Below are 14,360 nucleotides of genomic sequence, written 5' to 3' on the forward strand. Positions count from 1 at the left end.
ACCATTAAGAGGGTTTTGCTCGTTGTTTTCTTTATAAGGTGGGAGCCCGTCTGGGTGCCGGAGGGCCTGATTCAGCAGAGGGGGAGATGCGTGATGCAAACTCGACCACACGCCCTAACACTAGCAATGACAACGCTTTCTTGACCTCTGTGCCTTTCATCCCTTCCCACATCTGTCTGGCTGCACTCTACTGTCAACCTTAGGTTATGGCTCTTTTTCTTCCCCCCTGTCGCGCCATGTGGGACTCTCCCTGGCCGGCCGGGAATCGAACCCGCGCTGCAGAGGCTGCGGACAGCTTCACAGCGCGGCGCTCAACCCGCTGCGCCACCGGGGAGGCCTACGTTACGGGTCATTTTTAACCCCTCACACCTGACCCCAGGTCAAATACAGGCTTCTGGCCGCCCCCACGCCGTCCGGAAAACGGGCGGCAGCACGACCGAAAGTCTAAGCTCCTGGGCTCTGGCGCCCAGTAGCGCGTGGGAGGGGGTGGGCTCTAGGGAGAGCCAATCAGTAGCTAGGGGAAGAGGCGGGCTCTAGGGAGAGCCAATCAGTAGCGCGGGGAGGAGGCGGGCTCTAGGGAGAGCCAATCAACTTGAGAGGGCGAGCCGAACACCAGCCAGTCAGCAGCCCTGAGTAGGAGGCAGGTCTCTGAGGAAAGCCAATCGCTGGCGGGACTCGGCGCAGCCACAGCCAATGGCTGTGCCGCGGGGGTGCGCCCTGACCCCGGCAGCTTCCACGACCCGGCTGGGGCTATGGCCGGGAGTGGGCGGCGGGCGTTGCGGACGCTGCCGGTGCCCGCCTGGGTGCGGGGCTCGGGCTCGACCGTGCTGAGCCGCCTGCGCGACGCAGCCGTGGTGCGGCCGGGCTTCCTGAGCGCGGCCGAGGAGGAGACGCTGAGTCGCGAGCTGGAGCCCGAGCTGCGCCGGCGCCGCTACGAATACGATCACTGGGACGCGGTGAGGCCGGCGGGGCGGGGCCTGGTGCGCAGGCGCCGGGGGGCGGTGCTTAGGCTAGGGGCGGTGCTTAGCCGCTAGGGGCGGTGCTTAGGCTAGGGGCGGTGCCTAGGCACTAGGGGCGGTGCCCAGGCACTAGGGGCGGTGCCTAGGCACTAGGGGCGGGGCTATGGGCGGGGCTTAGCCGCTAGGGGCGGTGCTAGGCGCTAGGGGCGGGGAGTGAGCCCCGGGATGGGGCGGGGGCACGGCCGGGGCGGAACCTGGGGGAGGAGAGCTGGGTCTTGAAGCTTGGGGGGCACTGGGGACTGAGAGCGAGCTTGAGAGATGAGAGCTGGGTCCAGGGGACTGAGGCCTGACCCAGATGGAAGCGCGGCAGAGTCCGGCATAAATAGGGCCAAGGCTGTGAGTTGAAGGCGTGCTGGACCGGGAACCTCGGGGCTGCGCCTCCAGAGTGTGCTGGCGCCCCCCTTCCAGTCCCTGGAAAACCGTTCCTCAGCTCTGCACTGTTTCCTGCCTGCCCACCCCCAACCCACACTCCAGGCTTGACCTGGGTTCTCTGGGCAGGCCATCCACGGCTTTCGAGAGACAGAGAAGTCGCGCTGGTCACAGGCAAGCCGGGCCATCCTGCAGCGCGTGCAGGCGGCCGCCTTTGGTCCTGGCCAGACCCTGCTGTCCCCAGTGCACGTGCTGGACCTGGAACCTCGGGGCTACATCAAGCCCCACGTGGACAGCATCAAGGTGGGCAGGGGTCAGCGCCTTGGAGCTCCCAGCTAGGGGCTGAGTTGGCCGGACGAGAGCCTGACTCATCACCATGCCCCCTCTTCCAGTTCTGCGGAGACACCATAGCCGGTCTGTCCCTGCTGTCCCCCAGCGTCATGCGGCTGGTGCACACCCAGGAGCCCGGGGAGTGGCTGGAACTCTTACTGGAGCCAGGCTCCCTGTACATCCTTAGGTACAGCCTTGTTAAGGCGCCCCCACCGCACTAATCACACATCCGACACCCAGCAAGCACTTTGTGCACGCACCATTCAGCTCTCACGGCAGACACTGCCGTGCCACCTACAGCAGGCGGTCTGGAACAGGGGGCTGCCCTCATCCCACCTAGCCACAGCCTCTGTTTTCTCTTGCAGGGGCTCAGCCCGTTATGACTTCTCCCACGAGATCCTTCGGGATGAGGAGTCCTTTTTTGGGGAGCATCGGGTTCCTCGGGGACGACGCATCTCAGTGATCTGCCGCTCCCTCCCTGAGGCCAGAGGGCCCAGTACGCCCAGCACCTGCTCCCAGCCAACAGAACCCCACATCCTCCCCTAGCTTCTCAGACACAAGCTTATGAATAAAGTGGAGAATGGACAAGCTGTCGCCCTTGCACTGGCTGTTTGCTGGGGCTGGGACCTGCAGGGGAACCCTAGGAACCCACCTGGTCACCCACTGCAAGCTCAGGTGCACGCCGCACACACACAGACATGAGGCTGCAAAGCTGTTTTGTTTATTGTGCTCCTTACTGGCAGCCCCAGCCCGCTTTCCTTCTCCTCCGACTCCAAGCCTCCAGCGAATAACTCAGCAGAGCTCCTCCAGCGGCTGTGGGGCCCCGGGCTGGGCGTCCTTAACCACCGCAGCCACAGGCAGCTGCCGAGAGCTGGGGCAGCCGCTGCCAGCGGTGGCGGTCATCAAGGAAGTCCACGTCAGAGTAGCGGGTGGGCCGGCAGCAGGGCCCGCCATGGGCTCGGCCCTGGCCCCGAAGCCGGGCCAGCGTCAGGCCGTGCTGGGTGCGGGCACCTCGGGGGCAGCTGCCAGCGCAGTAGCGGAAGATGACCGTCTCCTCTGAGGTGTAGCCCAGGCCCAGCTCTGCCACGGGCAGGGGCAGGCTCCACAGTTGACACGGGCCGGCTGGGGCTCGGCGTAGGCGGGCACCTGAGGGGGACAAGGGGTGGCTGACAGCAGGCAGGGTCTGGGTGGGAAGGACTCGGGCGTTCACGCAGGGTTCCAGGGGTCCTTACCCAGCTGTAGCCTCCGGGTCCCTCTGTCTGCTGCTGGCTCAGACAAGAGCTCTCCCTCTGCCACCAGGGCCCCTCGAGCCCCAGCGCCCCCGCCGAAGCCCAACTGCAGCAGCAGAAGCACCAGAGAGCCAAGCAGGACTCCTCCCGTGGCCATGGTGACAGGCAGGTCCTCAGGGTAGGGACACCCCAGGCCCTCAATTTATCCCCCTGCCTGGACTGGGGAAATAACCTCTTCACTGCCGGCTGCTGCCCGGGGATAAAAGGCCCCCACGTCCTCTGGCCCAGGCAGGCAGGTTCCTTCTGCCCCACACCCCATCCTTCTAAGAGTTAAGGGCTCACCCCCCATCCCACCCAGACATTCCACAGCCCCATTTCTGACACCCCTTCCATCCCCTGATTTACGAGAGGTGTAGCGGCAGCCAAGGCCAAGCCCAGGGCGGGTGACTGGGCTCCCCACCATACCTGCTGTCTAGAGGGAGAGGTGGGGGGCTCCTTGGGTCCCCCAGTGGGGCCCTTTCACACAAAGGCAGAGTGCTGGGGCTCAGGAGCCCATGTTGTGTGCCAGGTGGAGCAAATATGTGTTCGGGGAAGAGGTGAATTGGCAGATGGACCAGCTGACAGGGAATCCTCTATCATGGCTCCCGCCTAGAGGATTAAGGCATCATGCCCCTGTCTCCGGATCTGACTGAGCCAGCGACAAAACAGGAAAAGGGAGAGGCCCAGGGACGCCAGGGATGGAAGCTCACCCTGCAGGGACTCCCGTCTCTAGAAAGCCAAGCAGGGACCCCAGGGACCTCAGCCCCATCCTGGGTTCCCTGGATATAAAGCAGAAAAGAATGTTGAGCCCAATTAGAGGTAGCAGCACATCATGGCTTCCACACCCAGCTCCTGTGACCCCAGAAAAGTGAACCTCCTCCCCTCAGCCTTGAACGGAGGCTAGTCAGTTTGCTTACACACAACTATGACACCGGAGTAGCCTCACGGGTAGGAGTGTCTGTCAGTCAGTAGCAGTTGAGCATTTGATTTTGAAACTGCAGTCTTGTCCCCTCGACCCGGGGTAACTGCCTATGGAACCCACCCTCACAGGTGAGTGAAAACACAAGTTCAGGGCTATCGCTGCCTCTTTATTTCAGCAAAGGACCATAAGTGGCCCACCTTCCCTAAAATAAGGGAAATCCCTTTGTAGGAGACTTTTCAGTGTGATGTTTCTTATTGCACTGCTTATTGAGAGTACTTTCAGAAAGAAAAAATTCCCCTAGAATTAAGAAACGCAACTGGGATTTGAACCCAGGTCCTGCTGAATGCAAGACACCCATTAGGGACCCCTGGGATGGTGCTGGGGTTGGGGTGGGGGGCGCTTAGACTAAGGTCCATGTGGCAGGGAGAGCAGGGAAACTGCTAGGGGAAGCACTTCTTTCCTGCTGCTCCAAAGGCCTGGCGGAAGGTCAGGGAGGGAGGCTGGACAGACCTGGGACATTCCTGGGAATTAGCCTGATGTCTCAGGCATTCCTGCTCGGCAGCCAAGGGTGTGTGGAAATGGGTGGGGAAGTTTTCCACTCGAAGTTTCCAGCCACAGGCAAGACGGAAGTCTGACATCCTACCCACAACTGGATCAATCAAACAGTTCAGAAGAGAACTTGAAAAGCCCTCCCACTACAGAACTCTTAGCAATGCTGCATCATATGAGGGAAGCCCCAGGAATATCACTGGGATGCTAAAATATAGGACACCAGCAATAAGGGGACTGGAATTTTGGGTCTACATAGGGACCTCGGAGAACTAAATGGACTCAGGCCAGGGCTCCTGGTGCACCTGGCAAGGCAAAACCATCTGCAAGGACTAACCTGCAAAGCACCCAGAATTCCCAAGGATAAGGTTCCACCGCAGGCTAGGAGTCCCACACCCAAAATGATAAAAGAAAACAATCTATCACTAAAGAGAGTCAGATGACACCACAGGACACCCATGACTTCAGGTACAAGATGTGTGACTAAGGATGAAAGGCCAGATCAAAAATATATGGAGCAAGACACTGTCAAAACAGACCAACTGATGTGAAAAAGAAACAACCGCCAAAAGAAAGACAACTTCCAGATTTAGGAAACGAGTCATTGAAACTGAGCTTTGGGGCCTCCCTGGTGGCGCAGGGTTTAAAAGTCTCAGCGCTATCAAGCTATCGCCAGCCATTGCAGCACAAGTTCAATCCCCAGCCAGGGAGGTGACCCACATGGCTCAGCAGACCTCTCCTGTCTCACCTGCTGCTCCCTTCAGTGTGTTTCAGTCCGTCTGCCTGTTCTGTTCCCCACTCTGTCTCTGGGGAATCCTTTCACCCCCTCCCCCCGCACCTCTGGCCTGCACCGCAGCTCTTGTATGCATAAATAAATAAAATCTTCTAAATAAATAAACAAATCTTTAAAAAAAAAAAAAAAAAGGAAAGAAACTGAGTCTTAATGGTTTAGTAGCAGACAAGTCGGGAGAACTGGCAAAGTGGAAGCCAGGGCTGAAGAAAGGACTGAGCACGGGCGCACAGGCTCGGTGGGCGTGCTAGAGGAAGGGAGAGTGAGGAGAACAAAGTCTAAGAGGCTCCTCAGAGTTCCAGGAGGAGGGGCTGGAGGGGCTGAGAAGTAAATGGAGGTTTCTTCCTGAACCGATCATTCGGGGCCCTCGACTCAAGGAGCGGGGTGACAGATGGGCAGTGGACACACTGCAGGGAGCCTGCAGATCTCAAGAGCCGGAGGAGTTCTAGAGAACAAAGGTGGTTTATTGGGTCGGTGTGTAAGGGCCAGACCCTCACTCCTTGAGGGAGAAGTGCATCTTGTCGTTGATCATCTTGCGCTCGGGGTTGAGGCGCTTGAGGATCTGGGCCAGCACATTCACTGTCTGCTCGCTGCTTAGCCCCGTCTTCTTTGTCTGGAATTTCTTCAGCAGATCCTTGGTGGTCATGGGCTTGCGTGTCAGGTAGCGGCGCACGGCGTCCTCCGTCACCTGCACATCCCTGAGGAAGGTGAAAAGGTAGGTGTCACAGAGAGGCCTCCCTGTGGCCCTCAGCCTGCCCCTACTGTCCTCACACCAACTTACCCACTACTGGGAGTCGACTTCCCAGACTGGGGCTGAGGGGTGGACTTTCCCGACAGGCTCTGGGGCCCAGCATCCAGCCGCAACCTCTTGGCTGCTGGCGTCTCACTTGTCCGCTTCCCTGCAGGAGCAGAGGCAAAGCTGAGGCGTGGGGCTGGGAGGCTGGAACCCTGGGGCAGGTGGTACTAGGACTGTGGGCGCAAGGAGCTTGGGCCTCTGTCCCCCATCTGACCTCAGATCCCAACACTGAACAGAGAGCACAAAGGCAGAGGTCAAGAGGTCTTGGTGAAGCAGGTGGGATGCAGCCGTACCCTGCTCAAGCTTGCTGGCAGCCGCCTTGAGGGTGGAGGAGGTGTTACCACTCTCAGTGCTGGGTGTGCTGGGCCGACTGTTACCCCGAGAGCTCCCACCTGATGGCTTCCGCTCCCTCTTGGGGGGTGTCTTCTTCTTCTGCAAAGATTAGGGCTGGGGATGTAAGTCTGGAAAGACATACCCAGTTTGGCCCCCACCCCCAGGCTGGGTCTTACCGCCATGAAGAGGGCTGAGGAGGCCTCACTGTCAATGTCACTCTCCTCAGAGCTGTCCGACTCATCACTGCTGTCTGCACGGGGCCGAAGAAGGGGGTCAGTGCAAGAGAGCCCCAAGCCACCCTCAGCACCCCTTCAGTAAGGGGGCCTGGAAGGGAGGCCAGGCCAGCCCACCTTTCCGCCGCTTCTTCTCCTGGGGCGTGGGGGCCTTCTTCTCCTCCTCCTCCTCCTTGTCCTCCTCAGGCTGCTTCTCCTCCTCGCTCTCCTCGCTGCTCTCACTCTGTTCATCCACACCCTTGGGGCCCTCTTCCTGCTGCGGGACCTTGGGCTTGCCTGGCAGCTCGTCCTCAGAGCTGCTGCAGAGCGAGTGGGCAGTAGAGAGTGAGCGCGCGTGCCGGGCCGCCCCCGGCTCCCGCCTCCTCCACCGGCCTCACCTGGAGCCGTCTGACATGTAGTCCACCTCCTGGCCCTCAAAGTCCCCGTCGTCACTGTCTTCAAAGGCCTCGTCATCCGACCCCTTCTTCTTCTTCTTCTTCTTGCCTGCCTTGACCTGCGGCGCCTTCTTCTTAGTCTTGGGGGCTCGGCCTCCTGGGGAAGAGGGAGGCTTGGGCTGCCACATTACCAGCTTCATGTAATTCGAGATGTTGGGAGCCCCCACCCCCAACACCTCGCATAAGCAAGGCCCATCCCAGGGCTAGACAATTCTTAGAGAAGGCAAATCAACCGATCGGGACTCCGTGCCCCCCAACTACCCCTTCTCGAACTACTGGCCACGCCACCATTCCCTGTCCCAAATCACCCAGGGCCAGTGCAGACAACTAGATGCCACTCTTACGCTCCAGACTTCCCTGAGCTCATTCAAACAGACCAACTCTAAGCTTTTCACTCTGTCCTGTCTGGCCACAGCCAAGGCCTTCCCGTTGCTCTTTTCTGCCTCCTACCTACTCTGGTTTTTCCCCTCGTGGCCATGTGTTGCAGGAAGGTGCCAGTTTCTGGAGAACTGTGACTAACTCAACTGCTCCTTCAGTGACCTTCAGTCACCTCTCCATGCAGCCACCCGGTCACCTCTATAAACTACAACGTGGGTATAAATCAGGTGGGTGCACTGACCACCCCGGCCCCCAAGGGCTCCTCTGGGCCTTACCCTCCTCGCCACTGGCCTCGCTGTCATCGGACGACATCTCCAGGTCATCCTCCAGGTCGTGGATCCGCAGCTCGCTCGCCTTCTTGCGGCTGCGTTTCTCCTTCTCCTCGTCCTCCTCGTCCTGGTCCTGGTCCTTGAGTCGCCGCTGCTGCATGATGCTGAAGTGGTTCAGGACTTTGTTCCTCCTGCAGGCAGAGGCAGGGGGCACAATGGGGCTGACAGGGCCTGGCTGCAGGGTTTCCTCCCTGCCATCTCCTGTACGTCCTCCAGGCGGGCCCCAGAGGAAAACCACAGGCACAACTTAGGTGCCATGAGGGATGATGTGACTCATGAATGCAGCGTGAGGCACCTTGAAATCATAAGGGGAGAGCTGGCCCTTCTTCTGTTCTCTCTCCAACTGAGCTGCTCAAGGGTCTCTGTGGGGTACTGGTTCCCAACACCTCTCATGGGCTCAGGCCTTCATTAGGCAACATAACGTACACATGTTCACCTGTATCTATTGTAGCCTTTTTAAAAATTTCTGTTTACTGCGGTGACGGAAGCTTTTTAAAATGTGACTACATTTTGGGCCTCCCTGGTGGCGCAGGGGGTTGAGCGCAGCGCTGTAAAGCTGTCCGCAGCCTCTGCAGCACCGGTTCGATTACCAGCAGGCCAGGGAGATTCCCACATGGCGCAGCAGACTTCTCCTGTCTTGCCTGCTGCTCCCCTCAGCAATGTTTTCCATATCCGTCTGCCTGTTCTGCTCCCCACTGTCTCTGGTGAATTCCCTCACCCTCCCGCACGTGTGGCCTGAACCCCAGCTCCTGTATAAATAAATAAATCTTTAAAAAAAAAATGTGACTACATTTAATGAGAAGTGTTAGGATTCGATCTAGTAACATAAGCCAAATTCATGGGTGGTTTAAAGGAACAACACGTTGCAGAAGAATGTGAATGCGACTAGTTAAGAATTCCACTTCCAATGTGCCTGGCTGTACGTGGGAAACAACCAGAGAGCCGAGGGAAAACACACCTCCATTGAAGTGCCCCAGCTGGAGAGTAAACACTTGACAACTGTCACTTCTCCCCAGGTTAATGTGCAAATTTAACGTGATTCAATTAGAGGTCAAGTTTTTGCTCCCCCAAACTGATGAAGTGGATCCTAGAGAAGATATAAGAAAGGAAGCAAATAAGAGCATCCGGAAGAGTTCTGGGAAAGAACACAGATGGGGAGCCTGCCCTCCAGCTTCTGACCATGTAGGAGAGCCTCAGTGATGGAGGCAAATGGGGCAGCGAAAGAGAAATGGATCAAAGGGTGCTTGGTAACAGGGACAGGCGCTCCTCACTGCATGACTGTTAATGGGGGCTGCTTTGGGAACACAGTTGACACCTGACTCATTCAAAAATGTTAAAACTAAAGAAAATGATAACGCTAAGAGGAAAAGGTAGTTTGTTTGTTTTTTTTTAACTTTCTGGGATCCACAGACTCCTTGAGTGTCTGCTAATCTGGGCCATACAGGAAGGAAGACTTGCAGACACCTGCGTCGCCTGTAAATACCCCATGGCAGCAGTGGCCCCAAGGTGGTTATATCCTTAGCCTGACATTCAAGGCTCTGTGCTCTGGGTCCCAGTCTCCCCCCATCCCCACAATCGCTCTTGTCTGGCCTCTGTGCCACTTCCCTCTGTCCACAGTGACCTTAGTTATATGCACCCCATCTGGAGGCCTCTTCATGAGACAGGGAACCCCCCCACCCCCCAGGAACAGAGACTCTGCTCCACCCACTGATGTGACTGTCAAGGGCTGTGTTCATCTAAGCAACAACGAAGCAACTAAGCTAAAGCCCTGCCCTTACCCCTCCTGCCTGGGGATACTAGGGGGTCAGGGACACCCCATCTCACTCTGCGTCCTGCCTCCCTCCAGCCCCACCCAAGCTCACTCACCTCTCCCACTCCTCCTCAGCCTCCTCTGCGGTGAGCGTGCGGTGGCGGGCCAGTGGGGTGAAGTTGTACCAGTTGTGCACAGGGAACGCCTCAAAGGCCCCATCAGGGCACTGAGTGAAGATGTAGTAGGATGTGTTCTCTGTCACACCTCCCTTCTTTATGCCCTTGAACCTGCAAGAAGACACAGTCATGGCATGGCCCCAAAACGAGCCCTGGTCCACCCAAACCACCCTTCAGGTCTGCCCCCAATTCTGCAGAACCACCAATGTTCTCCCAGCAAAACCCTGTATTTCGGGGGATGGTTCAGGCTGGATCTTCAATTCTCCGAGCCTCAATTTCCACATCTAAAAAATAAGGCCAATGCACCCCACTTCACACAGCAGACCCAAGGCTCTCAGTATGGGATATATCATGGTCCTTTCTTGAAGGACTGTGTCAGTGGAGCCACGAAGAGCACAGGACCTATGTTCAGATCCCTCTGAATATGCCTCTGGCTCTACCACCCAAGCTGTGCTGGAACCCAGAGCTCACTGAGGGAACAGGATGGGACAGGCGAGGAGGGCCTGAATGGGCCTATCTGAAGCAGACACACCGACAAGGCCACCATTTCCTCAGGCCTGAACCAGGGTCAGGCCTCTGGCCTGCAAATCTGGGCTTCCTACTCTGAGTGTCCCTTCCCTGACTGAAACCTTCAAGGTCTCCCTGAGGCCCACCCTACCCACAATTCGGCTGTAGTTTGGCATATATTGTGCCATACCATCCACACAACCTCCATCACTGTCATGTGCTGTGATAATCCCTAGAGTCCAGCAGGCCATTTTGGGCCTCTGTGTATGATATTCTACCTGGAGTGTCCTGCATCCACTAAACCCGTCCCCCCCTGTCTGGGAAGGCCTTCCAGTCTTCACAACCCCAGGGCCAGGAGCAGCCCTTTGCCATACACAACCAGGAACCAACACCAGGGTTTCCAGCATACTGGCCCTTAGAACTCCTGCATGAGCATCAACTTGTTTCAATTTAAAAAAATAAAACCCCACAAGAGAGGACGTGGTCTGATCTCCCACTGTACGATGGGACAACCAAGTTCAACAAGGACACCCAGCAGAGCAAGGGCATGGGGCAGGGTGCAGAGTGTTGGGGGAGCTGCTCTCAACACTTACTTCCTGCCTGATTTGCCGTTGACACGGAGCAGCCAGGGCTGGTCTTCTGGCCGGAACTCCTTGAGGACAATGCCATACTTCTTCCTCCGGGCCTCCTCCCGAAGTTTACGGTTGAACTCACTGCCTGCACCAGACTCAGGCATCTCCTCTTCTTGGTAAATCTTCTTATTGCTTAGGTCCCGTTCCAGCCGGGCCTGAGGAGGTCAGAGAGAAAAACCTCTAAGCAGGTAATCTGCTTTTAAAGCTTTTTAAAACTTCAAGATTATTTCCCACTGAGAAATAGGAAAAAGAAAAAAAAAAGGGAAGGAAGGAAACAGATCACTGTGGTCCTTAAACAACAAAAACCAGTTCATGGATCTCCTTTCTTCTCTCTCTCTACATCCAACTCTGGACTATCCCATGAATTCAGATACCATTAAAGGCTGAGGGTTTCCAACTTTCAATTTAAGAGTAATTTAGGAGTATATAGTAAATTTTAAAATTTTAAATTGCCATGTACTGTTTATCTTAGGGATTCTCTGTTCATAATGAAGGATAAAAATCTCACTCACACACACGGCTATTGCAGCATGGCTTATTATAGCAAACTATAGAAAATGAATCTAAATGTACATCATTAGGGGACTGGCTAAGTACAATGGGGTTCATCCATTAAAAAAAAAAGCAGCAATGAAAAGAACAATGGCCAAGACACATTAACTAAAAATGCAAGATGGGCCTTATCACTTCTCATTGTTGTACAATGGCAAGTTACTGGGAACAAAAAGATCCTACAAATTTGAAGGCAGGAGGGGAAAAAATTATGGCCTGTGGGATGCCCCCTCCCATTTTTGCAAATAAAGTTTTACTGGTACACAGTCTCACCCATTCACTTATACTTCATCATAACTGCTTTCACTCCACAGGAGACTGTCCTGCCAACAAAGCTGAACAATTATTAGCTTCACGAAAGAGCGTGCTGACCCATGATATATAGGATCAAGAATGAGAAGGGCAGAGAGCCTCAACAGAAAAACCAGAAGCTAAAGAACAATGGAGCAAGTCTTCAGGATTCCAAGAGGAAAGAGTCACCAACCACAAGTCTGATCCCCAGCTAAGCTATCTATCAGGAGGATAAAACAAGGACAACTGTAGGAATCTGGAGACTCAAAAAGTCAGTCTCCTAACAGTCAGGGCCTCCCCGGTGGCGCAGCGGTTGAGCGCTGGGTTGTGAAGCTGCCCGCAGCCTCTGCAGCGCCGGTTCGATCCCCGGCTGCTCCCCGGCCACCGGAGGAGGGTCCCACATGGCGCGCAGACCTCTCCTGCCGCCCGCTGCTCCCCTCAGCAGTGTACTTCGGTCCTTCTGCCTTTTCTGCTCTCTGCTCTGGCTCTGGTGAATTCTCTCACCCTCCCGCGCCTCTAACTGTACCCAGTGCTTGTATCAATCAATAAATAAATATTTAAAAAAAAATAAACAAAAAAAAAAGTCATTTAATGCCATATGTCATTTAATGTTCTGAAAAATGCATTCAAATGCATTTTGAGAAGTGCATTCTCAGCCTTCTTCATCTTGTATATAGAATCCTCTGCAATTCTGCTCTGGCCCCCACCACTCAATCCCCAATCCATCAATAAATACTGTTGATCTTACTTCCAAAATTCACTAGAATCCAATCACTTCTCACACCACCCTTTGCTCCAAGCCCTACTACTGCTCATCTGGACCCAAAACATGACCTCCGCCTATTCTCCTGTCCTTGACCCCTACAGTCAGTCCTCCAACACTGCCAGATCACATTACAACTTCCTGGTTTAAAACCTTTTTAATGGCTTCTGCTATAAACTAAATGTACCTGTTCCCAAAATAGGCATTCGTTGAAACCTAATGCCAAAAGTGATGGAGTTGAGAGACGGAGGCCTTTGGGAAGGGACTGGGTCTGAAAGGTAGACCCCTCATGATGGAATCAGTTCCCTTATAACAGAGACTACAGAAAGTTCCCTTGCCCTTTCCACTATGTGAGGACACATTGGGAAAAAGGTCATCTATGAACGCAATAGCTGGTTCTTACTGACACCAATTTTTTCAGTGCTCTATTCTTGAAATCCCAGCCTCCAGAACTGTGAGAAATAAATGTCTGATGTCTTTAAACTACCCATTCTATGGCATTTTATTTGTAGAAGCAGAACAGACTAAGATACTTTTCAAAGTCCTTTCTAGAGGCTGACAGCCGGGGTTCTGAGATCATCTGCAGAATGCAGGTCCCTCCCCTTCCCAGATTAATCTAGATCAAAAATGTCCACCTCACCACACAACTTCTAAATGTTTTCCCTTTAGGAGAAGGCCTCCTTCTGAATTTGCCAAGTCAGACAGGGATGCCCAGTAGCTTAGCCTGGGCCTTAGTCACCATTTTTCTCTCCACTCAGTGAGAGCTGACAAAACAGCCTTAGTTATTACTACAACTGAGCAACTTTTACAATCACCAAATCCAGGATCAAGTTCTCTCATCCCTTCACACCCAGGACTTACCTGATTCCAAGTAGCAAAATTGACTTTATCTGCTGCATTAAAGGCCATGATGTTGTATTTTTTGGTTGTGTTTCTGGAACGGGCAAGAAGAAGCAGTGCTCAGTCAATCACTCACTCACTGAGCAAACCCTACTTGGCTTAGCCTCTGGTTGTGGGCAATGATGGGGACCCACAAAAAGATCCCAGAGATTATCATTCTGTCAGGGAAGCTGCATCCATACCCCCTAACCCCATGCATTAGAAAAGCAGAAAGAGGGACAAAGATTTAGAGGAGCCCAAGATGTGGGGCTAATCAGCAACTCAGTCTTGGCACAGGGGGAGTACAGGCAAAAAATGCTTCATGGAGGAGGAATATACTAGCACTGGGTTTTGTAGGATCAACAGAATCTACCCAGCTGAGTTACAGTTGGGGAAAAGGCAATCCAGCCTAGGCCTGGGGACTGCATCGCAGGACACAGTACTCATTCATTCATTCCTTTCCAGAGAGGCCTCAGCTCAAGCCCAGAGCTGCCCTTGCTAGCGTCCAGGCTGGACGAAAAACCACAGGTATGCCAGGCACGTCTACAAATTCACAAAGGTTTTAATTCCTTTGAGGGGAGTGTGTGTGAGTGTGTGTGTGTGTGGGGGGGGGTCAGGGACTTACTTGGGAACTCGAACGACATACTCAGTGATATTCTGGCTGCCGGGGCCCTGCGGGTTAAGAAGACGAGCTACGGTGAGTGCGGGGCGCAGAAGCCACCGGCACCGGCGCCGGGCACCCTCCCCCGGCCGCGTACTCACGAAGGCCGCCATCGCCAGAGGTCGGTGATTCGGGTCTGGGGTATCCGAGTCCTTTCACCCCACCGGAGTCTGCGCCCCTCAGTCCCGAGGAGCCTTCCCTCGCGGTGCAGGGTCTCTGACCCGGCCTGGGGGCCCCCAAGGGTGCTGCCGACCCCGGGAAAGGCGGCCCGGAAAGCAGCGCTCGGCCCACCAACGCGGCCTCTCTCGACTGCGCCTGCGTCGCCGCCCAACCCGGAAGGGGCGCTCAGCGCGGAGCGGCCAGGGGACCCGGCTCCTCCGTCTCGACACCCGTGGCCCC

The 14,360-nt window shown here is 55.3% G+C and overlaps 3 protein-coding genes across 3 annotated transcripts; 1 reads left to right on the forward strand and 2 right to left on the reverse strand.

Moving 5' to 3' along the window:
* Positions 1-721: 721 nt before the first annotated feature.
* On the forward strand, positions 722-2,305 carry ALKBH7 (alkB homolog 7). The gene is made up of 4 exons (XM_037504246.1): positions 722-956; positions 1,518-1,691; positions 1,781-1,905; positions 2,084-2,305. Exons 1-4 carry the CDS (start codon positions 753-755, stop codon positions 2,262-2,264), a joined length of 684 nt encoding a protein of 227 aa, XP_037360143.1. The 5' UTR covers positions 722-752; the 3' UTR covers positions 2,265-2,305.
* A 233-nt stretch (positions 2,306-2,538) lies between these two features.
* On the reverse strand, positions 2,539-3,119 carry PSPN (persephin). The gene is made up of 2 exons (XM_037504247.1): positions 2,956-3,119; positions 2,539-2,884 (listed from the first exon to the last, which is right to left on the reverse strand). Exons 1-2 carry the CDS (start codon positions 3,102-3,104, stop codon positions 2,557-2,559), a joined length of 477 nt encoding a protein of 158 aa, XP_037360144.1. The 5' UTR covers positions 3,105-3,119; the 3' UTR covers positions 2,539-2,556.
* A 2,251-nt stretch (positions 3,120-5,370) lies between these two features.
* Positions 5,371-14,290, reverse strand: GTF2F1 (general transcription factor IIF subunit 1). Its single transcript, XM_037505199.2, has 12 exons — positions 14,063-14,290; positions 13,926-13,972; positions 13,283-13,355; positions 10,777-10,970; positions 9,617-9,787; positions 7,697-7,881; positions 6,987-7,140; positions 6,727-6,908; positions 6,553-6,626; positions 6,337-6,475; positions 6,029-6,146; positions 5,371-5,945 (listed from the first exon to the last, which is right to left on the reverse strand). Exons 1-12 carry the CDS (start codon positions 14,072-14,074, stop codon positions 5,741-5,743), a joined length of 1,554 nt encoding a protein of 517 aa, XP_037361096.1. The 5' UTR covers positions 14,075-14,290; the 3' UTR covers positions 5,371-5,740.
* Positions 14,291-14,360: the final 70 nt, after the last annotated feature.

Source organism: Talpa occidentalis, unplaced genomic scaffold, assembly GCF_014898055.3.
Source record: "Talpa occidentalis isolate TD23 unplaced genomic scaffold, MPIMG_talOcc4v2.1 talOcc4.12, whole genome shotgun sequence".
NCBI classification, from domain to species: domain Eukaryota; kingdom Metazoa; phylum Chordata; class Mammalia; order Eulipotyphla; family Talpidae; genus Talpa; species Talpa occidentalis.